General features: G+C 46.4%; 1 protein-coding gene across 4 annotated transcripts in view; it reads left to right on the top strand.

The window, feature by feature from the left end:
• RASAL3 (RAS protein activator like 3) overlaps positions 1 to 27,981 on the top strand; it is a 65,055-nt gene that overhangs the window by 31,532 nt on the left and 5,542 nt on the right. For all 4 annotated transcript variants that reach the window (XM_081844828.1, XM_081844829.1, XM_081844831.1 and 1 more), the window contains 15 exons: positions 153 to 234; positions 1,335 to 1,432; positions 2,553 to 2,641; positions 3,320 to 3,425; positions 3,989 to 4,087; positions 5,402 to 5,947; positions 7,325 to 7,469; positions 9,528 to 9,672; positions 12,620 to 12,856; positions 13,651 to 13,852; positions 14,809 to 14,912; positions 16,912 to 17,212; positions 23,594 to 23,716; positions 24,677 to 24,876; positions 26,460 to 26,535. In XM_081844828.1, the coding sequence (XP_081700954.1) occupies positions 153 to 234; positions 1,335 to 1,432; positions 2,553 to 2,641; positions 3,320 to 3,425; positions 3,989 to 4,087; positions 5,402 to 5,947; positions 7,325 to 7,469; positions 9,528 to 9,672; positions 12,620 to 12,856; positions 13,651 to 13,852; positions 14,809 to 14,912; positions 16,912 to 17,212; positions 23,594 to 23,716; positions 24,677 to 24,876; positions 26,460 to 26,535 (2,553 nt within the window). The remainder of the gene's footprint in view (positions 1 to 152; positions 235 to 1,334; positions 1,433 to 2,552; positions 2,642 to 3,319; positions 3,426 to 3,988; positions 4,088 to 5,401; positions 5,948 to 7,324; positions 7,470 to 9,527; positions 9,673 to 12,619; positions 12,857 to 13,650; positions 13,853 to 14,808; positions 14,913 to 16,911; positions 17,213 to 23,593; positions 23,717 to 24,676; positions 24,877 to 26,459; positions 26,536 to 27,981) is intronic.

Genomic DNA, 27,981 nt, shown 5'->3' with positions numbered 1-27,981 from the left:
CATCAGAGCACCAGCCCTTTCCTTAAAAAACATTTAGTTCTTTTTGTTGGAAGAAGAAAGTCTTCACCTGCTGTAGTGTAGAAGAATGGGGAAGAGGGAAATCATTATCACCATCATCTATTTTGTCCGTGGTGTTTGGTTTGCCATTTTAGGGTCTGCTCCAGAATGGGAAACGAGCCAGTTCTGCTTCAGAGTCAAGTTTACTATACCCGCCAGGTACCCAGAGGGACAATGGTGAGTACTGAGAGACTGCCATATGCACAGAGAGAGAGAGAGTCTGTTGAAAAGGAGAGCAGGGCGTTGGAAGGATCCAGTCCTTGCCAGCCTCCGAGATCATGCCCAGGGTGTTTGTATTTTTGACATCAAAGCACAACAACCCAAATCATGTGAGCCACGGAGTCAGAGCCCTACCAACCACTGGGAAGCTAGTCTTCAGTAGCCACCAACCTGCTCCATAAATTGGGCCAGTGAGATCCTTTAAATGAGGTAACAGAGGTGGTGGAGCCTGAACAATTTCCCCTGGCACAAGATCAGGAGAGCCATTGTATCATGTGTCAAACGTTCCCTTGAGAGCTCCAGTGTAGAAAGTACCGTATTTTTCGCTCTATAGGACGCACCAGACCGTAGGACGCACCAGACCATAGGAGGGGGAGAACAGGAAAAAAATAATTCTCCCCCTCTCTGCTCAGCGCCCCGAAGGCTTCGCGTTGCTTTCGCTGAAGCTGCCTGAAGCCCCCGGAGCGCAGCAGGAGTTCCCTGCGCTCCGGGGGCTTCAGGCGGCTTCAGCAAAAGCAACACGAAGCCTCTGGAGCGCAGGGGGAGCTCTCCCCCTGTGCTTTGGAGGCTTCGCATTGCTATCGCTCAAGCCAAGGAGCCTGCATGTGCTCCATAGGAAGCTCACACATTTCCCCTTCATTTTTGGAAGGGAAAAAGTGCGTCCTATAGAGCGAAAAATACGGTATTTGGTATGTGACCATTCATTTCGCAGGCCCACCTCACCCATGAGGCAAGGTGAGGCAGGTCCACGGGAGCAGCCGGTCCTGATGTCAATCTTTATTCCCCTCGTATTCCTTATATAGATCTTCCCTCACCCCTGGTCCCCTGGTGGGGAGGGGGGACACCATTTTGGGATCCGCCTCCGGTGCCAAAGTGCATTGGGTGGGTCAGAATTGGGCTGGCAAAGAGCCTCAGTCCAAGATACAGAGGGAGCAGCGAATGGTGAGCTGGGTGCTGGGTACTGGGTACCGCTTGCTCCCATCTTCCTGGAACTGCCTCTTCTGGCCAACATGACAGCCAACCAGTCCACTTTGCTTGGTCCATTTTGCTCCCGACAGAAATGCTCATCGAGGGAAGAAGCTTCTTAGACTCACAGACTCCCGAAAAAAGACCCTGCCAAGAGACTTCCTCCAGCTCGCAGCTCAGCAATGTGAAGGTACAGAAGATGTTCAGTATATTGCAGGTTCAAGGAGCCCAGACTGGTGCTTACTGGGAGGAGAGGACAGATGGGGCCTTAGGAGGGAGGCATGACTCCTCAAGGGAGACGACGAAGAGCTATTTCATTTATATATTATTAGTTTTTTTAGCATATCATTTTCAACAATTATTAAACATACTTTTATATCTTATACAATTTTTTTTTACTTCCATCAATCACATCTGAATATCTTCCAATCTTTTTCACTTAATTTACATTTCTTATTTCACTATTACATTTAAATATCATAACTAATGTCTCTCTTCTTTCTCTTCTTTGCAATATTTCATACATTCCTCCTTACAAAACTTCTTGTAGTCCTACTAGCGTAATTTGTTGATTACAGTTGCTCTTCAAATAGTTCCAATCTTCTGTAAATCTCTGGTTTAAAGGTAAAGGTAAAGGGACCTGACCATTAGGTCCAGTTGTGACCGACTCGGGTTGAGGTGCTCATCTCATTGGCCGAGGGAGCCAGCGTACAGCTTCCGGGTCATGTGGCCAGCATGACTAAGCCGCTTCTGGCGAACCAGAGCAGCACACGGAAACACCGTTTACCTTCCTCCCAGAGCAGTACCTATTTATCTACTTGCACTTTGAGGTGCTTTCGAACTGCTAGGTTGGCAGGAGCAGGGACTGAGCAATGGGAGCTCACCCCGTCGCTGGGATTCGAACCACCGACCTTCTGATCGGCAAGTCCTAGACTCTGTGGCTTAACTCACAGAGCCACCCGTCTCCCTAAATCTCTGGTTTATGAAGAACTATTTCAAAACAGCACTGGGCTGAGTGGGCTCATGATGGTCTGGTTTGGCATAAGGTACTACCATTATCTGAGCTGGGGCGCTTGTCAGATGAGACCTGTGTTCATCCAGATGTTGTTGGGCTCCAACTCTTGTCAGCCCCAACCTCCATGGCCGATAGTTGGGAGTAGCGGACATTGCAGGCCAGTCGCATCTAGACCAAACCAAGTTACATGCTCCTGTCATGGGGCAAGTCACACAGATAAACTCTCTTCTGTCCTCAGAATTCCTTCGTTTCTTCATTTATTGATTGATTTTATTACATCTCACACCATCTCTAGGGGTTGCTATGGAAACGCATCAAGGACCGGAAAGGACGGCTCCAGGCCAAGACTGACTCCTCTACTGGACTTGTTGCTAATGGTAACAGGTAGGCCCTGAAGCCAGTTTGGAACAGAAGAGTCCATTGTTTTCTGTCTTTTATGCCTCTTTATGGATGCAATGGGCCCCATTTCTTTCTGCCTGTGTTTATATTTCCTGAGATCTAGAACGAGACCAAGATTAGATCAGGGGATTTGTCTAATAACTTGGATTGGCTGCATTAAATGCTGGCACCGTGTCTTTTTCAGAGGGGTTAGGATGCTATGGAAATTTTGTCAAGCTCACCATGCCTGAAAGGATGCTCTGTTTACTTTGTTGTGGGTACCATATTGCTTCACAACTGCTCTGTTTGGCTGGGGGCCCACACAGCCTCTTTCCTGGGTTGTGATCCTAGGAAGGGGTGACTCCCCTTGAACCCTGTATGTGCTCTGCCCCGTGATAGGGTCTTGCTCATCTTCCAACGCCTCCTCCAGTTCCAGGTTGGTTCTGCTAGGAAAATGGCAGGAAAGAAGACAAAGCAAGATGTTAAGGGAGCGACAAGCCTCTAATAACTTTTTCTGCCAGATGCTGCAAAGTTAGTATAATCTGAGCAGAAATAAAAGTCTTAATAAAATATGCAAGGAAGGGATAATAATGCTTCTGTTGGTGATGGTGGTCAGATGTTCAGGGTTGTCCATCCATCCACACTGTCTGCTTCTGTCCTGGCCCCTCTTGTCACTTCCTCCAGGGAGGCCCTTCCTGGCCCAGCTGTTCTCATGGACTTGGGCAACGAAAAGGATGCCTTGATCCGCCCACTTCACAACAGCCTTCTGGGAGAGCGGTACTGCTTTGAGGTATGAGCCTATTGTCATCCCTTGACCTGAGAAGCTGCATTTCTCCAGTTATGAAGGGAGACGTTCAGGGCCAGGCCTTGAGTGGGTGGGAGCTTGACCCAGCAATGAAAGAAATGCCTTCTGTACGCACTCGAGGACTCTGTCTCCTCCAGCTGGTCCAAGACGTGGAGAACTCGGCTTCCCAACCTCGACAAATCTGCCTTCAGGCTGAAGCTCCATCATCTGCTGTGTTGTTCTATCTATAAAGCTGTCGTGGCTACATGAGGGGCTGCAAGAAGCTCCTTTGTTGGGACTGGACCTGTAGATGAAGCAGAGGAGCATATTTTGGGGAAGGAGTAGGGCAAAGCCAGAGGCTGGCCATTCTTAGCAGGAGATAGCAATGCAAGCACTTTTTTAAAAGCTTACAGCGAGGCCCTAGCATTGGCACTGGGACGCAGTGCTGATGCCTGGCTTGGATTAAACCATGCCTGTTCCTTGTCACTCCCAAGTCCCCCAGGGTTTGGTTGCCCATGGGACAAACCCAGGGCGTGCTCTTAAGCACAACCCTCCCTTCCTCTTCTCAGGTGCTAAGCACTGCAGGGCGCCGCTGCTTCAGCTGTGGCTCTGCTGCCGAGAGGACCCGCTGGATGGATGACTTGCGCCGGCTTGTCCAGCCCAGTATGGTAAAGAAGCATCTTCTGTACTTTGTGTTGCTTGCAAGGTGCGCATGATGCCTTTGTAACCGGTTTTCCCACTTGCCCTATGGTGTATTTGCCCACTCACCCACCCTTCCCTCTTGTCTTCTCCTACCCTTATTCCCTGTATAAATCCCTGTCCTCTATTGTCAGGCTTCGGGAAATCAGATCCCTCCCATGGTGGCAGCAAAGAAGCAGATAAAAAAGAAGAGTACCAATTAGTTTATTCAATAATCACAGCGAGAGACAAAGGAATGCAGTCTCTCTCTAGAAATGGCATTCCTCTAAGTAAAGTCCCACCCCTCCTTCGTCTCCCCTAATCTATGTCAGTCCTGCATCTGAGCTTTCTGCCTCTGAGCTCTCTGTTCTAATACCCTCAATGCCCATCTGGTCCGCGGGGGGCGGGGGGCAGCGGGTCAGGAATGCTCTCCAAGGACACTGGACTCTGTCAGCTGTATCCTCACTAGTGCTTCTTCTTCCTGCTGTTCCTCTTCCAATATTTCCCAGCTTCTCCCCTCTGCAGCCTCTGAACTATGCCCTTCTGCAAACCGCTGATCTAAATCTATACTGTCCTCCTGTTCTCAGGAAGGTTCAGAAGAAAGGGGGGTGGTCCCCACCATTCCTCCTCAGTCCAGCCCCTGACATCTGTCCTGTTCTCTGCACTTGTCCACACCTCTCCTCTGGGGCAGAAGTTGTGACCTGACCATTCCATGGTCTCATAGAAGAGTTAGCACTGCTGTACTTAGAAGCAAACACAGGCCCTGAATTCCTCCCGTCTTTTGGCCTTGTCTCTGCTGGATTCTGCCACCATTGTTTTTTGTCCACCCCCCCCCCCAGCTTTTTTTATTAAAAAGATGAATTAAGTCATCACTCTTTTAGTTCATTTATCAATGCGGGTTCATCTCTGAGCTATATACATTGCATAGCACATAGTTAAAATCCACAGTGGACAAGTGCATTCAAAGTCATTGCACAAGGCATTTTTTTCATTGGATGCAAATTCAGGTTCCTTCCTCCCAACCCCCAATAACAAAATCAAGCAAATTAAATTTAACTTTGAGAATGAAACATATATTCTGCCTCCATTGTTGAACTAGATGACCCTCGGGGTCCCTTCCAAGTCTACAATTCCATTATTCCACCTTGACCCACCTTCCGCCTTCAACCTCATCCCACTTGCCTCTTGCTTTCCCTTCATCCTGCGTTCAGTCTGCCTCTCGAGTGACGGATTTCTGGCTGCATCTGCTTGCCTTGCTCCCTGTCTCGGTGTTTCTTAACCAAACCGCTGGCTCGTTTCCCCAGGACAACTGCGAGCGGATCGAACGCATGCTGAGCCTCTGGGTGTACGAAGCCCGCGACCTTGTTCCCAGGAAGCGCTACCTCGGCGAGGTGCGACTGGATGGGGTCCTCTACGCTCGCACCACAACCAAGGCAGCCAGCCCCGCTGGAACCATCTTCTGGGGGGAGCACTTTGACCTGAAGACTCTTCCGCCAGCAGTGGAGCTGCAGGTCTGCCTGGTGCAGGAGGAGGACGGGCAGCAGCGGGCAAAGGGCAGCCCGGTTGCCAGCATGGCCGTTCCCCTGAAGGAACTGGCTGCAGTCCGCCAGCCCTTGGAAAGGTGGTACCCCTTGGGCAGAGACAGGCCCAACACACCCGCCCTACGGCTACGTGGACGCTACTGCAACATCCGAGTGCTGCCCATCGTGCAATACAAAGAGTTTGCTGAGTATCTCACCTTCCACTATCGGGAGCTGTGTGCCGGACTGGAGCACAGCCTTAACGCCCGGGACAAGGAGGAGCTGACAGGGGTGCTGGTTCGTGTCCTGCAAAGCACAGGGAAAGCCAAGGTATCTCTTTGTTTGCAAAGGTAGACAGGGTCGGCCCACCCATGAGGCTAGGCAAGGCGACCGCCTTGGGTGGCAGGATCCACAGGGCCAGCAGATACCTAGGACTAGATGATCCTCAGGGTTCCTTCCAGCTCTATGATCCTATTATTCTCCATCTGGAAGGGACCCTGAAGATCATTCAGTGCAACCTCCTGCAATGGAGGAATATGCAGCTGTTCCGTACGGGGATTGAACCTGCACCTATCAGGATGCTGTCAGCGGCTCCTGGCTGGCTGCCCAGGAAAGTATAAAGACGAGGAAAAGTTTCTTACTGTCCTTTTTTATTTCAGTCTTTACAGAGAGAGGCTATAGAGCCTAGCCTCTTGGATAGTGGCATTGTCCCGAGTGAATCTCCACCCCCCGTCTCTCCCACATTCTCATCATCTCCTCTACGGGTGCTGCTACGTGCCCTTTGTCTTAGAGCTCTTTGCTCTCCTACTTTTAAGGCTCGCTGTGTTCTGGGAGATGGAGGGTCTGGAATGCTTTCTAATGACAATGTGTCAGCCAGCTGTTGCTCCAATTCTGCCTCCTCCTTCTCATTATTTCCCAACTTTCCCCCTCATCTGCCTCTGAGCTGTGACCTCCCGCAGACCACTGTTGTAAATCTAAATTGCCTTCCTCTTCCTCCTCCCTGGGAGGGTCAGGATGGGGAGGTGGTCTCCACTATTCCTCCTCCACTGCCTAGACCCAAACATCACCCTTGGCATTATCAGCACCATGCTCTAACCAATGGAACTATTGAGGCTGACTTATCCCCACGACCACCTTCAGCACTAGAGGTGCCGGAACTCACCATGAACACCTCCCTCGTTCTCTTAGAATGGCAATGGCGTCCACCTGAGAGGTTCTGGAATTGCGTTCCAGTGAGTTCCAGCTGGGGAAAAAAGCTCTGATGTTCCTGCTGTAGATCTTCACCCACCCCTTCTTCCCTGGCACGGAGTGGGACGCCATTTTGGGATCTGCCTCAGGTGCCAAAATGTCTTGGGGCTGGCCCACAACGTAGAAGATGAGAAGGCCTTGGATACAACAGCCGCACAGCCAGTTCAAAGCTGATTCCCCTCACCTGTCATTGTGTTCCGCTGGTTCTAGCCTTACAGCCTGCTGCCCTTCTAGGGTTTTCTAGTATTGCAGGGTTACTAAAGTGGCTCTCGGAAGCCAAGTTTGCTGCAAGAATAACCCTGGACTGCTTTGCGCTTTCCCAGAGCTGCAGCATGGACACAGGGCCCTGGATATCACTAGGTTGGGAGCCTGGTTCAGAATCAGGATTCCAGGGTGAGTCAGTTGGTATGGGAGATCTCTGAGGTTTGTTCAACTAACCCTTCCTGTCTTGTGTTGCAGGACTTTCTCATTGACTTGGGTGTGTCAGAGCTGGACCGTTTCGATGAGCGCGAAGCACTGATTTTCCGTGAAAATACCCTTGCCACCAAAGCCATCGATGAATACATGAAGCTGGTGGGAGGCCCTTACCTGCTGTCCACACTGAGTAAGTTGGCAACCGGCGGATAGGGGCGTGCAGCATTTTCTGAAGGAGCTAGTTAGGTTTCCCTGCTTGATTGCTGCCAGAGGAAACTCCAGAGTTTGGGCCTCTAGCAACAAAGAGTATTGCGCTCCCTTAAAGACTTAACATATTTTATTTTGTGAGCTAGAACCCACTTCAACATCTGCATGAGTGCTATCCTCAGTTGCAGGATTGGTACAGAATGTCATTCTTCTCTGGTTAAACTTAAACTGGCAGATTAGGTTGATGGATTATGCAGAAATGGCAAAAATGACTGGAAGAATCAGAAATCAGGAAAACCAGAATTTTAATAAGGAATGGGGAAAATTTATAATTTATAATTCAAAGTAATTGTAAACAGTTAAAATTGTTAGTAGGCTTGGAATAACACGTAGTTTAATGGTGAATTTTGGATATAATGGAGATGTAAAAGATTTGAATTATTATAAAAAATGCAGGAGGAAATGACTAACAATAGGACCCACAAAGGGGAGGAGGGAAGTCCAGGAGAGTCTTTGAAATCTTGATTTTATGATGTATGTTGGATATGTGAGCGTAAAATGTTAATTTGAAAAACCAAATAAATAAATTTTAAAAAAGAAAAGAAGTGGCAACGGAATGCAAAAAGTACAGCTTGCAACTCTCTATGGCCTGTAAAAGTGTGGGCGAGAGGATAGTTATTATGATGATTATTTTTTTAGTAGGCTGTTGGTCAGTATGCTTTCTTTACTAAGTTATTATTGATGTTTTGTAAAGTGTTTCTAATGTCATGCACCGCCTTGAGATCTTTTGATAAAGGGTGGTATATAAAATTGAAATAAGAAGAAGTCATTTTGACCTCAGGTCTATGCAAAACGACCCTTCATGGCAGTATTAGCTGGGAATGCTCAAGTAGTCTGGTCAGTGCCAGATTTACGTGTAAGCTAAACAAGCTATAGCTTAGGGTCCCACTCTCTTGGGGGGGGGGGCAAAAAAATTAAAGGAAAAAACTGGATGTACTTTTCCAAAATACTGCAAAAACCTGCAAAACCTGTGAAGAAAAGTTAACCTGCAAAATAAGACATTAACTGAGGGTGGGTAGGGTGGGAGAAGCTCTGGAGCCAAGTGAGGATTCCCAGGTAAGATCCTCCCTCTATTGTGTGGGCAGATAATCCCTCCCCTACCTGGCGTGGTCTCCTTGGCAACGCCTCCCCCCAGGTGGGATTGGACAACTGACTGAGGTAGGCGGAGACCTCCAGGTATCCCACCTGAGGGAAGGCAAAGCCAAGCCTATGCTGTTGGAGCCGCTCCAGATCTAGGGGCTGCACGTGTCCACGCAAAGGGCGCCCCCCGTTTTAGGCGGGGAGCGGTCATTCCAAAATACAAGATAAAAAACAAATAAAACAAAACCTACATATAGCAACAGTGTTTTGTGTTGTGTAGGCTCCTATGATGTAAGTCATGGGCCCCGCCTGCTAGCCTGCTCCCTAAAATACCACTGGTTCGCTCATTTCTATATATAGGGTGCCTACATTCTGCATGGCAACATGTACAAATGGCTTTAGATACCGATTAGGTCTATAAATTATCATATAGCAAATGTTCAACACAAAAAAACAGAGGTAATTTGTTGTTGACAAAGGACAGCTGGACATATAAAGGGCCCCATTACACCAACCTAGCAGTTCGAAAGCACGTCAAAGTGCAAGTAGATAAATAGGTACCGCTCTGGCGGGAAGGTAAACGGTGTTTCCGTGCGCTGCTCTGGTTCGCCAGAAGTGGCTTAGTCATGCTGGCCACATGACCCGGAAGCTGTACGCCAGCTCCCTCGGCCAATAAAGCGAGATGAGCACCGCAACCCCAGAGTCGTCCGTGACTGGACCTAATGGTCAGGGGTCCCTTTACCTTTACCTTTACCTTCAGTAGCTTAGGGCCTCATCAAACCTCAATCCGGCCCTGAGTCTGGTCTTCATTGTGGGTCATGTTGTAGTCCAAGGTATCCCTGTTGTAACTCTAGCCAACACTGTAGCCTGGCTGAAATTAAAGCATGAGGCTGTGTTGCAGGTGATATAGTTGCCCAGCCATACACTTTAGAGGACAGCTGTGAAGTGGATCCCAGCAAATGTGCGCCGTGTGACCTGGCTGACAACCGCAGCAACCTGCAGCACATCTGTGAAGAGATCTTCCGGAGGATTGCTGTTTCTAGCCAGTGAGTGCTTGAGTGGGTCATTGGCGGGTGGAGGGGGGCGGACGCTCTCCCCACTGGGCCTGCAGAAGTGAAGCCGGGGGCACCATTTGTGGTTTTCTGTCCCCGCCACTATGCCTCTCATTCACAGAGTATCGAGCCAGAAAGTTGCAGTCCGGGATCCCTCTTACGGCCCCCTCAGCCAGGCAGCACTCTGGCCCAAATGAATGGGAAACAGCAGTGTGGGAATGTTCAGGGATGCAGGAGAGGATATATTGTTTGATTATAACCTTTCCAACTTGTGTAAACAAGTTCACAATTTAGCAGAGTAACTTTCCCCTTTTTAAACTCACAGCGGATGCGTTTGCTCAGGCTCGCTAAAGCCTCTATAATAACTGTTCTGGTATTCCCCCCCCCCCTTATTGCCGCATAAAAGATAAGACATGCCACAGTCTTCTATAAAAGTATAGAAAGAGTTTACTCACTCACATTCTGTTCACAATTGGATCCCAGAAGGCAGACTTAGCTTAGAAAAGCAACATACACCTGGAAACTATCTCATAAGGAGACAGTCCCTTTGTCTTCTCTTGGCTTGAGAACAAGAGAGCATCTTTGGCTAAGCAGATGTTGCTTCTTTGACGAAAGTAGTCATAGAGATGGAGAGATGGCGGCCAGTCCTATGCTTTTGTTACCTGCACAGGTGAGGCCACGCCCACCTCTAGTCACATGCAGAGGAAGTCCGTCCCAGCCCAGAAGGAAACAGGAAGTTTACCTGCTGGCTGGACAAACATTCCTCCCCAAGTGTAAATATGTTCACTCTAGGAATGTTGTACTTGACTGCTCTTGTGTTTCACATTCCACAGGCAGGGCATTCAGTTTGAGGAGGGGCTCCCCGAGATGTCGGGGCTCAGCAAGCGCTACCAGAGTGTCACTGTTTCGGGGTGGGATTCAGTCAAGTCCCAGGAAGTTCAGGCTGCACAGTTCATGCTGATTTGGAGCTCTTGTGAAACAAACCCACTTCCCCCAAAGATTGGATTTTTTATTTTATTTTTTGCGATAAGGAAAGAGTGAAATGGCAGCTGCTTGATGCAGATTTGTCTTATCAAGATGATTGCTCATTAGATAGCCAAGGTTGTCTAATCTCTGTAAACAAATTGGGCTGAATGCTCATTAAACAGGCTGCTTGGAAGCGACCTTAGTCATAATGAAAAGAGTGCCTTTGATCCTATGCTGGATAAGACAAGCAACTCTCATATCTGAGGACAAGAGAAAGGATTTCTAGCAGAGTGGATTGCACTATTTAGGTTAGTGCAATTGAAGTGGCATGCTCCATTACCCCTGGGCAACAAATCCATTAAAAAACCCCCAAACAAACCTGTAGCCTTTTTGCAGTTAGGAAAGTGACATAGAAATGCCCTGAGAAGTGTGGGACGAAGATTAACAGGAAGATTTTTACGTATGCAACAGCTGTGGCCCATGTTTTGTTAGCCCAAAAATGGAAAACGAGCCAGGTCCCAACCAAAGAAGAGTGGCAACTTAAGCTGACAGAATATGCACAACTTGCAGACTTAACACATAGAATAAGAGAACAAGAAGAACATACATTTAAAGAAGACTGGAAAACATTTAGTGAATATATGGGAAATAATTGTGTACAGCTGAAAACGCTGGCAGCATTAAGATAAATTCAACAGTGTCAATAAGTTCCGATGGATGCAATAATGGAAAACTGATTGGTATAGTTTTTGCAAAATTTGCAGGGAATTAAGATATGTAAAATGAAATGTGGAAAGAGAAGAAGGGAAGTCATTGAGATCTTAAGGATGTAAAATGAGTATTTGAAATGGTAAAACAGAAAATTTAAGAAAAATTATATTTAAAGAAGATTAACAGGAAGACTGCAAGGAAATCAGGATGAATGCTCATTGTCATATACTGTAAGCACCCTATAAGCAAATCAGAAGAAACACTCAATCAAGTATGGACTGTGGGCCTCTCGAGGCAGGTGTATCCTGCAATATGTCATCGTCAGTGATATATTTATAATAAATAAATTTATATTTATAATAAATAAATTTATTAGTTCTCTAATTCCTCCCCAATGTTTCCACATTATGCATGTCTAGGTGGGCTCTCTTGCACTATATAACACAGGAAAAGTGGGACGACAAGAATCGCCAGAACATTTGTGGGATTTCAACAAGAAGCTATAGGTCATTCACTGCTTGGGACTGAAGCAGTACATCTGTCCTGAAACCTCTGTGGGCACAAACAGCATTGGAAGTGGGATTGCATATACTGTAACTGCCCTGACATTTTAATGAATGCCCAGAAACAAGGATGTCTGGAGAGGCCCATAATCTAACTGCTGTGTAAGCGAATCAGGATGATTGCAGAATAAGCAGATTGACAGGAGGATTCCTCAGAGTTTCTGAGGCCAGTCACTGAGCCAGCCATTGGCAAATCATTACTTTGGCTCAGGTAACAATGTGAACTAGTCAAGAGACCTTCCTTGGGTCTGTTATTGTTCACCTTCAGGATGTGCTTCTGTCCAACTCAGCTCTGTGTCACTCCACTAGAACTGCAGCCATTGTGGGGAGAGCGGGGAGTTTCAGCTGAGGGATATTCCTGGATCTTTCACCAAATGTCCAACTTCCACTTTAAGCGGCTGTAAAGTATGAGGAAAAAACGACGGAGCAGTATCATACTGCATTGTCCAATAAGCAGCAAAAATGCCTGACTTTGGCATTGTGTGCAAAAAACGCTGGCATCGCTGTCAAGCAGAAACTGATAATTTTATGAAACGGGGTATTATTTTATGAATATCATAGTTTCAGATGTCTTAGACGGTTTTGGCTTGTTCTGTAGCGATTCCCTATCCTATCCAGGTGTTCTGTGCGGCCCCTTCATCACAAAATGTCTGCCCTCAGGCCTTCTCACAGCCCGCCAACTCCTTCTTTTCTCTCTGCAGCTCCTTCCCAGCTGAGCTCAGTGAGGTCTTCACTGCCTGGCAGGAGGCATGCCAGCTGAGGGGCAAAGCGAGCATCGGGCAGCGCCTCATCTCTGCCTCCTTGTTCTTGCGCTTCCTCTGCCCGGCCATCATGTCGCCCAGCCTCTTTGGCCTCACTCAAGAGTACCCGGATGACACCACCTCCCGCACCCTGACTCTGGCGGCTAAGGTTATCCAGAACCTGGCAAACTTTACCACGTAGGTAACTGTGTCTCCGGCTGTGTCCAGGAAGGGTGATTCAGTATGAGGCTTGAGAATGGCTTGGAGCCAGTGTGGTGTAGCGGTTAAGAGCGGTAGACTCGTAATCTGGTGAACCAGATTTGGTCGGCAGTTTTTAAAAGCAATCTGAAATGAGCACAAACAAGTAGATTGTTTAATTGTTCGATATAATAAGAAATTAATTATTCAGAAATATTACAGTGTACAGTGGTGCCCCGCAAGACGAATGCCTCGCAAGACAAAAAACTCGCTAGACGAAAGAGTTTTCCATCTTTTGAGGTGCTTCGCAAGACGAATTTCCCTATGGGCTTGCTTCGCAAGTCTTGTGAGTTCTTGCGAGTTTTTTCCCTCCCCCCCCCTTTTTCTAAGCCGCTAAACCGCTAATAGCGCTAATCCGCTAAGCCGCTAATAGCTGTGCTTCGCAAGACGAAAAAACCGCAAGACAAAGAGACTCGCGGAACGGATTAATTTCGTCTTGCGAGGCACCACTGTACTCATGTCTTGTTTGGGCAGGGTTAACTCCTTGAAATACAATTGTCTTCTGCGTTTCCACTACAAACGCCCTCCCAGCAGATGTCAAGGCAATAAACAACTATTTTACTTTTAAAAGACAACTGAAGGCGGCCCTGTTTAGGGAAGTTTTTAATGTCTGATGCTGTATTGTTTTTTATATTCGGTTGGAAGCCGCCCAGAATGGCTGGGGAAACCCAGCCAGATGGGTGGGGTATAAATTATTATTATTATTATTATTATTATTATTCCATTTTCTGCAGGTTTGGAGAAAAGGAGGCATACATGAGCTTCATGAATGAGTTTCTGGAGCGCAACTGGGGCACCATGAAGTCATTCCTCTGCAGCGTCTCCAGCCCTGGCAGTGCCATCCACTTGCCTGCTTATGACGACTCCATTGACCTGGCCCTGGAATTGTCCATCCTGCATTCCCTGCTCTGCAACATCTTTTCTACCCTGGAAGAGGTACCAGCTGCCTGTCTTGTGTGGCACCTCCACTTGGATGGGCTTGGCCTGCCCCCTGGCGGCAAGATGCATTGACTGGGCTTGCTCATGGGTAGCGGGGCCTAGGAGGAGCCAACAATTGGAGCAGAAGCCAATCCATCAGGGACTTTGCATCTGTCAACGCCCGTCATCCATGTTCCTCAGTCCCGCTGTGTATCCCCCTCCCTCCTGCAGCTCATTGGTGGCTTATACCAGCTATTTTACATAAAGGTGCCATCAGTTTGGCTAATATTGCTATGGGCTGCTTACAGGCGGGTGTTTATTATAGGATGGGTGCTCCTGGTGTATGGAAGCTTTTTTATTTTTTGCAGTAACTCCATGACATTCTTGGCACCAAAAGGTCAGCCCACATTTTCTCACCGTCTAATCCAAAAATTTCCTTTTCTGTGAAAAATCCGATAAATAATAACCACAAATCCCTGCTAGCCAGCTATCTGTTTGCAATATCTCAGTGACCCATTCACAAATTAAGTGTTAAATCTGGAAGAGAGGAACTCGGTGGCATTGCAGTCAAGAAAAGGAATTGATTTGGGGACACAGGGAGACACAAGACAGGGAGCAGTTTTTGTGATGGGATGTGTGAAGGTGGATTTGTTTCTGAATTTTGAAATTCACCATTTATTCTTCAGATATATTTGCTCATTCAGGCAGGATTGGAAGGGTTAGGTGGGTGGAGGGAGGTTCACCCAAAGCAGGAGATACCATTAAAATAAAGTGTGTTTGTATATTTTAACAAATGCATAAATGTGACTTGTAGGGTCTAATCCAGGTGTGAATGTGATCCTCTGCTCCCCTTTGTCAGAGGGAGAGCAAATCCTTCGGTCAGTCGTGCCACGCCAGTAGCAGTGGTTTCTCATTTTTGCAAGCCCTCTGACTGCGTTCTTCTTACCTGTACTTTTTGCTCTGTTGCATATAAGCGGACAAAAGACAGACTGGAGCCTCTGCCCACAATCCTCCGTGCTATACAAGAGGGGACACCAGTTCCTGTCATCATTCGACTTGGGCCCAGTGCAGAGGACAGGTAACAAACGACTCACTTCTGGCTCTTGGGGTGGCTGGCAGGGAGGGATATACTGATATCGCAGCGATGGTTGCTGGCTCTTGAGGCTCAAGAAGAAAACCAGCTTTCAGGGAAATCCAGGACATAGATCTTGATCATGCTCGGGGTTGAAATGGCCACTACATTTAATAACAACAACAACAACAACAACAATATTAATAATACATTTTATTTATACCCCGCCCTCCCCAGCCAAGACTGGGCTCAGGGTTGGCTAACACCAAATATAAAAACAATTGATTGAAATACAGCTTAAAAAACAAGATTAAAATACAACATTAAAACATTAAAATGCAGCCTCATTTCAGTGGAAACTCAATCAAAAACTTTTTGGGGGATAAAAACGTCAAGTCTTCACCAAGGCTAACTATCCAGACTGGTCCTACATGGGCCAGAAAAAACCAGGGAAGCCCCCAAATCGGAGTTCCAACACAGAAGGAGAAAGGAAAAAAGAAAGAGGGGGAGGGAATCAAATTCATTTGGTGCTGGAAAGGCATTTCCCCCAGATGGGATTGGCTTGTGTCCTGCCATGGAGTTGCTTTCTTTGCGGTTTGGGTGTTGAGGGTTTGATAGGATGATGGTCAGTTCCCTCACTGTGAAAAGTGAGATTACAGGGAACCAGGAAAAGGGCCTTCTCAGTAGTGGCACCCGCCCTGTGGAATGCCCTCCCGGTATCTGAAGAAGTGTGCATGCACACGAAAGCTCATACCAAGAACTAACTTAGTTGGTCTTTAAGGTGCTACTGGAAGGAAGGAAATAAATAACTATATGACTTTTAGAAGACATCTGAAGGCAGCCCTGTTTAGGGAAGTTTTTAATGTTTGAGGTTTTATCGTGTTTTGAAAATTCTGTTGGGAGCTGCCCAGAGTGGCTGGGAAAACCCAGGCAGATGGGTCGGGTATAAATAATAAATAATTATTATTATGGTCCTACATCTTGGATAGAGACTAGGTGATTTCCTGGAATTTTCAGAAGGCCCCACAGGCCCTTGTTTACCTCAGCCCCAATTCCTGGCACCCATGTACCTCCTTGCCTGAAATGATACTCCATGTTTTGCATGTTCAAATATCAGATTAAAATCAAAGAAACGTGAGTCCTTTATGCCATTTTTAAAAAATGCATATATTTCAGCTTTGCTATTTTTACATGAAATAAGACCATCCCTGCTATGTGCCCCTCAGCTCTACTCACAAACAGTAAAAAAAAAAAAAAAGGTAAAAGGTAAAGAACCCCTGGATGGTTAGGTCCAGTCAAAGGCGACTATGGGGTTGCGGCGCTCATCTCGCTTTCAGGCCGAGGGAGCCAGTCTTTGTCCACAGACAGCTTTCCGGGTCATGTGGCCAGCAGGACTAAACCGCTTCTGGCACAACGGGAAACCATGACAGAAGCCAGAGCGCACGGAAACGCCGTTTACCTTCCCACCACATCAGTACCTATTTAACTACTTGCACTGGTGTGCTTTCAAACTGCTAGGTTGGCAGGAGCTGGGGAGCTCACTCCATCGCGGGGATTCGAACCACCAACTTTCCGATCAGCAAGCCCAAGAGGCTCAGTGGTTTAGACCACATGTTCAGTAAAGAATTAACAGCCAGGGGTCATATCTCTCTCTCTCTCTCTCTCTCTCTCTCTCTCTCTCTCTGGGTTTGACAGGTTCAAGTGCTGCCTGTTGCATTATAGTCACGCTGCACTCCCACCCTTCCAGCCAGTGTGGTGTAGTGTTTAATAGCGGTGGACTCATAATCTGGTGAACCGGGTTCGCGTCTCCGCTCCTCCACATGCAGCTGCTGGGTGACCTTGGGCTAGTCACACTTCTCTGAAGTCTCTCAGCCTCACTCACCTCACAGAGTGTTTGTTGTGGGGGAGGAAGGGAAAAGGAGATTGTTAGCCGCTTTGAGACTCCTTTGGGTAGTGATAAAGCGGGATATCTAATCCAAACTCTTCTTCTCTTCTTGTGTTCCAGACAGGCGGAAAACCAGAAGCCGGGTTTTGTGCCCCCACGGGAACTGGGCAAGCACAGTCCTCTGATCAAGAGCCAGTCCATGACCAGCATTCAGAAAGGCCGAGGAAAGGAAGAGCCGCTGGCCCCTTTGCACCCAGTCAGAACCAGGACCAAAGTGCAGCGCACCCAGAGCGTCCCGACTCAGAACAAGGCAGCTCGACGTCTCCAGAAGCAGAGGAGCACCGAGCACGTGGCCGAGAGCAGGGAGAGCAGCCCTCGACTTTGCACCTCCTACCCGCATGGCAGCAGCAAAGCATCCCAGGTAATTGGGGCTCTAGACTGGCCCTCCTGACTACTGGTGGCCCCCAACTGCCTGCAGCTCAACACAAGTTCCCTGGAAAGGCGTAAAGAACCGGAATCTGTAAGACCCACAGGGAGTGCAGAATAGGCACCATCATGGGGGTTATCCACCGTCATAGAATCATAGGATCTTAGAGTCGGATGGGACCCCAGGGTCATCTAGTCCAACCCCCTGCAATGCAGGAATCTCAGCTAAAGCATCCATGATAGATGGATGTCATCTTTAAAGGGGTCATTTTTTGGAGAGTGAATAGGGTCTGGGTGATCAGGGGTGACCTTTCTTCTTGACATAGGACAGCACCCTTGTCTTCCATGTCACTTTCCTAATTTGTTTACCCAGGAATCCCACTGCAATAGTTCAAATCCTCATGACGGGGTCAGCTCCCGTTGCTCTGTCCCAGCTCCTGCCAACCTAGCAGTTCAAAAGCACACCAGTGCAAGTAGATAAATAGGTACCGCTGCAGTGGGAAGGTAAACGGTGTTTTCGTGGGCTCTGGTTTCCGTCCCGGTGTTCTGTTGTGCCAGTAGCCACTTAGTCATGCTGGCCCCATGACCCGGAAAGCTGTCTGTGGACAAACGCCGGCTCCCTCGGTCTGAAGCAAGATGAGCCCCATAACCCCATAGTCACCTTCGACTGGACCTAACTGTGGGATGTAAACACAGGAGCAGTCAATGACAACATTCCTAGAGTGTACATGTTAGAACATGGGGAGGGATGTCTGTCCAGCAAGCAGGTAAACTTCCTGGGGACGGACTTCCTCCGCATGTGACCAGAGGTGGGTGTGGCCTCACCTGTGCAGGTAATGATAAAAGCACAGGGCAGGCAGCCTCTCTTGCCTCTTGCCTCTTGCCTCTCTGCCATCTTCATCTTCTGAAGGAGCAACATGCCCTCTTGGCTCCCATCCAAGAGAGGACAGTACTATCTTGCTACAAGATAGATTCTAAGTGCATGTAACCTTTTTAAGCCTGCCTACCTTCTGGGATCATATTGTGAACAGAACGTGAGTAAACTCTTTTATACTTTTATAAAGACTGTGTCGTGTCTTGTATTTTAAGAGGGAACAAAGGGGAAATTACCAGAGTAATTATTATAGAGGTTCTAGCGAACCTGTGCAAGCGTTACCGTTGCGAACTTAAAGGGGAATGTCTATAAACTCTGCTGATATTTTGGGAACTTGTTAGTACAAGTTGGATAAGGATATAATTAGTCAATATATCCTCTCCTGCACCCCAGAACATTCCCACAAAGGGTTATTGGCCCCAGTATTGCATATTTCTGCGTATCTTTGAAGGATTGCGTTGGATTGTGATTTTGAGTTGAGTAGTATTTTTCTGAGTTAACTTCCTGGTAAGCACATGGTCCTTTGTTCCATTGTGCAGTGGGGATTAAGCACCCCCCCCCCTTCCCTCAGAGTTCACAGTGACCCAAGGCAGTGAAGATTTGTTTTGAATTTTGAGATTTTTGAGATTTTGATTTTAAAATTTTGAGAAATTTTGAAATTTTGAAGAATTTTCAAATTTTTGGATTTTAAGATGGCTAGAGCAGCTTTTGATAGTGATGCAAAGCTAGGAATGCCTGTGCTGAATGAACACAATTTCATACACTGGAAGCAGCGCTTGATAGCATGTTTAGATTATAAGCACATTTTGGAAGCTTTAAACCCTCAACCTACGGGATCGTCTGAGGAAGCTTTAGCCAAGATAAGTGCTTGGAAACGCATGAACAGCGAAGCTAGACACATAATTTTGAGTGGACTTCGTGATGAGCAGCTATCATTAATAAATAGTACAGATGATGCATCTCAGATCTTAAGAGATATTGAGCGCGTGTATGGAGAATCTAGCATAAACTGCTTCAGAAACTTGGTGTGTAAATTAACCAGAGTGAGGATGAATTCAAAAGAGGAATTCACAGAGCACATCAACAAGTTCACTGAGATTATTCAGAGAATTGATTTGACTCCCAAAGCTTTTGATGAAGATACAAAGATAGCATTTTTGTTATCATCACTTGGACCACGCTTTAGCGCATTTGTAAGTTTGATGGATCATAGACAAGGTCTGACTTTTAAAGACTTGATTGGTTATTTAAAAGAAGAATGCAGAGATAGAGCTGAATCTCCAGTGAGAAATGCTAGAAGCAAAGACAGTAGTTATGCATCTAGGCAATTTACAAAGTCCAAAGAGATGCCTAAGAAAGTGATTTGTTTCAATTGTAACAAAGAAGGACACATTGCAAAGAATTGCAGGGCTCCTAAAGCCAAGAAACCCCACCCCTTTCAGCCAAAAGGAGAAAAGAAGGGGAAATGTGAATGCACATGGCTACTGCAAGAAAGGAATTTAACTGTCCAGAATCGTGAGAATAAACGTAATAAATGGATTTTAGATTCAGGTGCCAGCTCACATTTTTCATATAAAAAGGACTATTTTAATGAGATAAATGATGAAGAAGGATCTGAAATTGAAATTGCAGATGGGAACATTGTTAAAGCAAAAGGTGCAGGTTCCATGAGTCTGAAATGCAATATAAACAATGAATGCATTGAGAACACAATCTCTAGAGTTTTGTATGTACCAGAGCTGAGCTGCAATTTAATCAGCGTGTCCACACTGGACAAGAAAGGTTTCCAGATCACATTTGGAAATGGAGAATGTAAAGTGACTAGAAATGGCAAAGTGTTTGCTCAAGCAGAGCTAATCAATGGTGTATATGAGCTTGATTTTTCAGAGAATCAGTCTGCAAAAGTGGCACATTCCAGCCAGAAGGATGAAGCAGATCTGGACCTATGGCACAGAAGGCTTGGACATAGAGACACCAACGTCATCCTGGATCTACAGAAAAGAGATCTTGTAAGAGGTTTGCAGGTAAAGCAGAGCAACAAAGCTCCAGCAAAGTGCATAAGCTGTATTACTGAGAAGGCTGTAAAACCTTCATTTCCACGTTGTGCAGAACAAAGAAGCAACAAAGTGCTTGACATAGTGCACACTGACATATGTGGACCCATGAGTGTTCCCTCACTGGGAAAGAATAGATATATTTTAATATTTCTGGATGACTTTTCAAGATTTTGTGTTGTATATTTCCTCAAAGAGAAGAGTGAGACAGTGGACAAGCTCCAGGAATACATTGCCATGGTCAAGAACAAATTCCAGAGAGCTCCAGCTGTGCTAATGAGCGACAATGGAGGTGAGTACTGCTCAAATGAAATGCAGGCTCTCCTGGCCAAGGAAGGAATTGCACATGTAACCACAATTCCTTACACACCACAGCAGAATGCCATAGCTGAGAGAAAGTTTAGGTCCATTATGGACATGACAAGGTGCATGCTAAAGGATGCATGTTTGCCACAGAAGCTGTGGGCCGAAGGAGTGTACACATCGGTCTATTTGCAGAATAGACTGCCAACTAAAGGTGCAGAGCGCACACCATTTGAACTTTGGCATGGGAAAGCTCCCAATCTGTCGCACATACGTGTGTTTGGAAGTCCGTGTTACTTCCACGTGCCCAAGGAACACAGACACAAGCTTGACTCCAGGGCAAAAGCAGGTATCCTGGTGGGATACGCCTCTGGAGGCAAAGGATATAGAATTATGGACTTACAAACTGGTAAGACAAATGCATACCATGCGGTTTATTTTGATGAATATGGAAAAGTAGACACTAAGAACACTGTTGTGGATTCTTCCGATGAGTCAGAAAGGACTCAAGAATTTGTATATTTCCCTTTTGAGACCCCACAAAGTACTAATCTGCCTTCGAGTGTTACAGCACCCCCTACAGGCGACACAGAGGACCAGAACCCTGGCGGCACCAGAGACGAAGATGAGGACTCAGATGGGGACATGCCTGCGTTGGAGGAGGATGAGGAAGCTGATGCGGTCGCAGAACCAGAGGTCAGGCGCTCGTCCAGAACCAACAAAGGTGTCCCACCATTACGGTTGTCCTACTTTGCAGGGTTGGCGTTTCCACAAGAACCTTCCACTTGGGAAGAGATACAGGAGATGCCAGCTGCAGAAGCCAGTCTCTGGAGGAAGGCCGCGCAGGAGGAGATGGATGCACTGCATCAGAACAAGACCTGGACACTCACTGAGCTGCCTCCCGGTAAGAAGGCCATTGGCAGTAAATGGGTTTTCAAGGTTAAGAAGGGGTCAGAAGGAGAAGTGCAGCGCTACAAAGCTAGACTTGTAGCACAGGGATTTTCACAGTGTTTTGGTGAAGACTATGATGAAGTTTTTGCACCAACCGTGAGGTACAGCAGCGTAAGAATGCTTTTGAGCATTGCAGCCTCCAAGAAAATGAGAGTGAAACACATAGACATTGCTACCGCTTTTCTACACGGGCAGATTTCTGAAGAAATCTATATGAAACAGCCCAAAGGTTTTGTGAAACCACATGAGGCACATTTAGTGTGCAAACTGCAGAAAGGACTTTATGGACTTAAACAGGCTGCTAGAGCCTGGAACCAGAAGTTGCATAAAATGCTGACGCAACTTGGGTACAAGCAAGGCGACGCTGACAAGTGCTTGTACAGTAAGTCAAATAATGGACAATTCTCATATATCTTAGCTTTTGTTGATGACCTGATTATTGCCACAGCAAGTGAGAAAGACTATACACAGATAGTAAAACACCTTAGCAAAGAGGTGGAGGTCAAGGAGCTAGGAGATGTCCAGTACTACCTCGGGATCCAGGTGGAAAGAGAAGAGGACGGCTCATTTCTTCTCAGCCAAAGACAGAAGATCCACGAGCTAATTGAGCACATGCAGATGCAAGACGCACATCCAGTTGCTACACCGATGGCTACTGACTTCCTGAAGAATCAGCAGGATTCGAAGCAGTTGCCAGACAACAATGACTACAGGTCGGCGATTGGTAAACTTTTGTATTTAGTTACCACATGTAGACCTGACTTAGCAAATGCTGTGGGGATTCTTAGCAGAAAAGTGAATTCTCCCACTGAGCATGATTGGGCAGGTGTAAAGAGGGTGGTGCGATATTTGAAGGGTACCATGAATTGTAAATTAAGGTTACCAGCCGTCAGAGACCCTAAGTTGGTTGGGTATACTGATGCGGATTGGGCTGGGGATAATGCTGATTATAAATCAACAAGTGGTCATGTTTTCATGTTTGGTGATGGACCTGTTTCATGGGGCAGTTATAAACAGAGCTGTGTAGCATTATCTTCCACAGAATCAGAATACGTTGCAGCAACAGAAGCCTGCAGAGAGATCGCCTGGCTTGATCAACTCATAAAGGACTTTGGGTTGGTGAGAAAAGGGCCTGTCAGCTTGCTAGAGGACAATCAAAGTTGCCTGAAGCTGACGCAGAGTGAGAAGTTCCTGGCCAGAACAAAACACATTGGGGTTAAATACCACTACATACGCCAGATGATCCAGGATGGACTTGTGGAACTATCCTACTGCAGCACCCAAGAGATGACTGCTGACATCCTGACGAAACCCCTACCAAGAGAGAGTTTCCAGAATCTACGTGTCAAGCTGGGACTCTGGGTGGTTGAATAAAGTTGTTTATGTTTTGTGTATGTTGTATTGCCTGAGAAGGGGTATGTGGGATGTAAACACAGGAGCAGTCAATGACAACATTCCTAGAGTGTACATGTTAGAACATGGGGAGGGATGTCTGTCCAGCAAGCAGGTAAACTTCCTGGGGACGGACTTCCTCCGCATGTGACCAGAGGTGGGTGTGGCCTCACCTGTGCAGGTAATGATAAAAGCACAGGGCAGGCAGCCTCTCTTGCCTCTTGCCTCTTGCCTCTCTGCCATCTTCATCTTCTGAAGGAGCAACATGCCCTCTTGGCTCCCATCCAAGAGAGGACAGTACTATCTTGCTACAAGATAGATTCTAAGTGCATGTAACCTTTTTAAGCCTGCCTACCTTCTGGGATCATATTGTGAACAGAACGTGAGTAAACTCTTTTATACTTTTATAAAGACTGTGTCGTGTCTTGTATTTTAAGAGGGAACAAAGGGGAAATTACCAGAGTAATTATTATAGAGGTTCTAGCGAACCTGTGCAAGCGTTACCGTTGCGAACTTAAAGGGGAATGTCTATAAACTCTGCTGATATTTTGGGAACTTGTTAGTACAAGTTGGATAAGGATATAATTAGTCAATATATCCTCTCCTGCACCCCAGAACATTCCCACACTAACCACCCAGGGGTCCTTTACCTAGTAAAATATGCAGGTAAAATGAACCACAGAAAGAGAAGAAGGGAAGTCACTGGGTATCTTAAAGTTTGTAAAATGTTTATTTGAAACTGTAAAACAGAAAATTTAATAAAAATTATTGCATAGTAATAATAATGTTGATTGTGTTCTAGGGGTATCCGAAGCTCCACCCATCTGCATCACTGCCCCGGAAGCCCACTGTGCCTTGGCTGAGGCACTCTGAAGAAGCAGCTGCCCAGCAAAGCAGCCTCTATGCCATGCAGCCCCTGGAACAGGTGGGAGAATCACTTCCACTCGGAATATCAAACCCAGACACCCCAACTCCTGAGTGTACGCGCTAGTAGCACTTTGCATTCTGGGACCAGAACGGCAGTCCACTATTGACTTGAGTTAGTTGTGATTTCTCAAAAAAATGTTGTTCTGGGCAATGATGTTTGGGTAGTTTAGAGGGGGCTTCCACCCTATAGACTGGTGCCCTGCCATGTCTAGAAAGGTATGAATTATGTCACCTGGAGGCAGTCTTTTGTTCCAGTACACAGCTACTTAAGGTAGAGTCCCCCTCCACTATAATCCTGTTTCATGCTTGGCATCCCATCATTTTGCAGACTTGAGGAAGAGAATGGGATAGTGGGAAGATTCAGGACCTTCGGATGCTTCTGTAATGCTTAGACTTAGGAAGCAGGCCTGTTAATGTCATTCCTAGGCTATAAGAGGTGATGGTGGAGGACTGGGAATGCCTCCTAACAGGCTGATGGCCCAGGCAGGATTTGAACCCAGAACGGATCTCTCAGGGCTTATCCACACTTACCTTTCCCCAGCTCTTTCCAAGCACGGTCCGTGTTTTTTTGCCCTAGAGCTTTCTCCATGAAAACCCACTCTTTAAAGCTCAATCGGAGCAAACAGCCATCTGCAGAAAATCCACATTGACTTTTGCTACGATTGAGTGCTAAAGGGTAGGTTTTCACAGGCAAAACTCTGGGCAGAAAACAAAACAAAAACACCATGCTAGGACACAGAGCTTTTAAGTGCAGACCTCTGCCTGGAAAGAGTGGGGCAAAAGTTAGGTGTGAATAAGCCCGATGCTTTAGCGGCGGGATTCCTGCCTCTGGGCCCCTTGCCACGGCTATGACCTTGCTTCTGCCCCATTGACCCTGTGCAAGGCCACCCGGGAGAGAGAGGTTTCACTGCTTCAAGCCCCTGGCTGCTCTAACTACTAGCCTTGTTCACCCCCACAGTATGGGAAGCAGATGGAAGAGCTACAGATGGAGCTGACCACAGCGAGGGAGAAACAACAACTCTTCGAAGAGCAGCTGGAAAGACTGACGACCCAGAACCAAATGCTGCTAGAGGAGCAGACCAAGTTCCAGGAGCGGGAAGAGGCTCTCTGCAAGAGGCTGGAGGAGACCGAGAGCTGCCTTGTGCAGCTAAGCACCAGGTGAGGGATCCCACAAGATCCTCTAAAGACCTGCATGGTCACCTTAGCTCTGGTGCCTTGGCTCCTGGAAGCTTTTCAGTCTGTCCCTGATTTGAGTGCCTAGTCACGAGGCACTATCTTTTTAAAAAACATTTTTATTGATTTTTACAAATAATTTCCAAAAATCACATAACATGCTTTCTTATCTTATACAATGTTTTGGACTTCCATCAACTGCATCTGAAGATTTTCCAGTCTTTATCACTTAATCTGCATTTCATTATTTTCAGTATTACATTTAATGCTCCTTCACTAATAATTCTTATCATAGTTTTCTCTGCAATATTTCGCATAGTCCTCCTTACAAAACTTCTTGCAATCCTACTAGCTTAATCTGTCGATTACAATTACTTTTCAAATAATTCATATATTTACTCCAGTCATCTGAGAATCTCTGTCCTGCAGGTTTCAAATCCTTCCTGTCATCCTATCCAATTCTGCATAGTCCATTAATTTTGTCTGCCATTCTTCTTTGGTCGGTAGTTCTTCTTGGTTTCCATTTCTGTGCCAACAATACTCTTGCTGCTGCTGTTGCATATAAAAACAGTTTATTGTCCTGTCTATTAATGTCCTAAGGGACGCAGGTGGTGCTGTGGTCTAAACCACAGAGCCTAGGACTTGCCGATCTGAAGGTTGGTAGTTCGAATCCCTGTGACGGGGTGAGCTCCCGTTGCTCGGTCCCTGCTCCTGCCAACCTAGCAGTTCGAAAGCACATCAAAGTGCAAGTAGATAAATAGGTACCACTCTGGTGGGAAGGTAAATGGTGTTTCCGTGCACTGTTCCGGTTCACCAGAAGCGGCTTAGCCATGCTGGCCACATGACCCAGAAGCTGTACGCTGGCTCCCTCAGCCAGTAAAGCCAGATGAGTGCTGCAACCCCAGAGTCGGTCACGACTGGACCTAATGGTCAGGGGTCCCTTTACCTTTTATTAATGTCCTACTTCATGAGGCACTGTCCTGGCCCATGTCCCCTGCTAGGAAGCAAGACGAAGAGGATGTTTTCTGGAGCCAGAACCAAGCTGACCAAGGGCAGCTGCCCTGAATCTTGGGAGTCCAGTAGGTAGTTGCTAGGACACAAACCACTTGTGCCAAGTGACTTGGTTGAAAGAAGGTCAGCTGATGAGTTAAATCCTGCTCAGGTCGGCAGGATTCCATGCAAACCACATCAGATCCACTGCTAAAATGAAGAATTTTTCATCTGCTTTTGAACAAGGTTTAAAGAATGGGTTTTGCATTAGAACCCCCTGCCAGAATGAAGAGGTGGCGGAAATCTTCAATTTAGCAGCTCCTTATAAGGTTCTTTGAAGTTCCAAGTCCGATGAGGAAGTGGAGTAAAAAATGTTCCCCAGTGGTTTAGTGTATCTTAGTGTGAGAAGAGTTTTGCATCTCTTTCTTATGTCCTTTGTAAGCCTTGTGAGGCCTTGGGCTGAGAGACAGTGACTTGTCCAAAGGCAGCCAGCGTACCTATGGTAAGGACTGAGGAGGTTGAAACCAGGTCTTGCAGCTTGAGTTCGCTAGATTATACTGGATCCTCTTCTGTTGCAGGGTGACTAGTGTAGAGACCAGCTGGAAGAAGGATCATGAGAAGCTTCGAGCTAGTGAGGAGAAGACCAAGAATCTGGTAAGGGCTCTCTGTAGCTATTTAACCTGGTGGTCAAGGGGTAGGGGCAGGAGAAAATGGGGAGCCACTCAGGGGAATTGCTCAACAAAGGCTCAGGAACTAAACATCTTCCAAGATAATAATGCCCACTCACATCATAAAGAGCTCATAACCCACCTTCTCTCAGCAGCCAGAAACATCTTAGCCAGACATGTACCAATGGTATCAAATAGTGTGGGAAAACAGCCTTATTAGAAAAACTAACCAAAATATCCAATTCAGGTAAACTCCCACTCTCCTTTTTTGATTTAATTGAAAATTTAAATCTTTACGATGCTTGGAGAACAAAAAACCCCAGGGTAAAGGATATAATAATAATAATAATAATAATAATAATAATAATAATAATAATAATTTATACCCCACCCTCCCCAGCCAAGGCCGGGCTCAGAGCGGCTTACAAGCAATAATAAAAACAAGTTGAATGATTACAACTTAAAAACAAAATTAAAATACTGAAACATTAAAATATTAAAATGTAGCCTCATTGCAAGAGGAGAAGGAAAGGAAAAAAGAAAGAGAGGGAGGGAATCAAATTGGTTCCAAGCCAAAGGCCAGGCGGAATAATAACACATTACTCTGAAGCACATATATCAGGTGGACGAATTGATGCAATTTGGGTATCTAAAAAATTGATGTTGAATCTCAATAAAGCGGAAAAATTAACTAGATCGATATCAGATCACAATCCTGTAGCAATCTACATGAACAAAGAGTAAGTAAAGTGAAAGAAATCTTGAAAGAATTCTTTGAATTAAATGAGAACCAAGATACAGATAGGAAAATAATTTGGGATGTGAGTAAAGCGTTTATGAGAGGCTACAGAATACAGCAAATGGGGAGAATTAAGAAAAATAAGGGAAATAAATAAACAAATAAAAGAAAAAGAATTGGTAAAAAAATCCAAAAAATGAAGAAATGCTTCAGAGTATAAAAAAATTTACAATTGCATTTATCAAATTTACTGAAACTGAAACGGGGACAAATAGAAGATGCCTTTACCCCGGTAGGGTTCCCCTTTATTCCATACACAGCCCAGCAAGACAATAACAAGAATCTGTCGACAGCATATGAATCAATCTGGCTAACCTGATCCAAACACACCCGCACACACACACCCCACTCTCACACAAAAACAAGTCTCACTACAGCCAACCAAAGACAACCAACCACACTCTAGGCTACACCCAACCTCTCTCACCACCAAGGAAATACAGTGGTGCCTCGCAAGACGAAAAGAATCCGTTCCGCGATTCTCTTCGTCTAGCGGTTTTTTCGTCTTGCGAAGCAAGCCCATTGACGGCTTAGCGGATTAGCGCTTTTAGCGGTTTAGCGGCTTTTAGCGGCTTATCGGCTTAGCGGATAAGCGGCTTAGCGGCTTAGAAAAAGGGGGGGAAGGGGGGGAAC

The sequence above is a fragment of the Podarcis erhardii genome (genome assembly GCF_964252035.2).
Source record: "Podarcis erhardii genome assembly, chromosome: 17".
NCBI lineage: Eukaryota > Metazoa > Chordata > Lepidosauria > Squamata > Lacertidae > Podarcis > Podarcis erhardii.
Note: the sequence above shows the minus strand (reverse complement) of the source record. Positions and strands in the feature narration are given on the sequence as shown.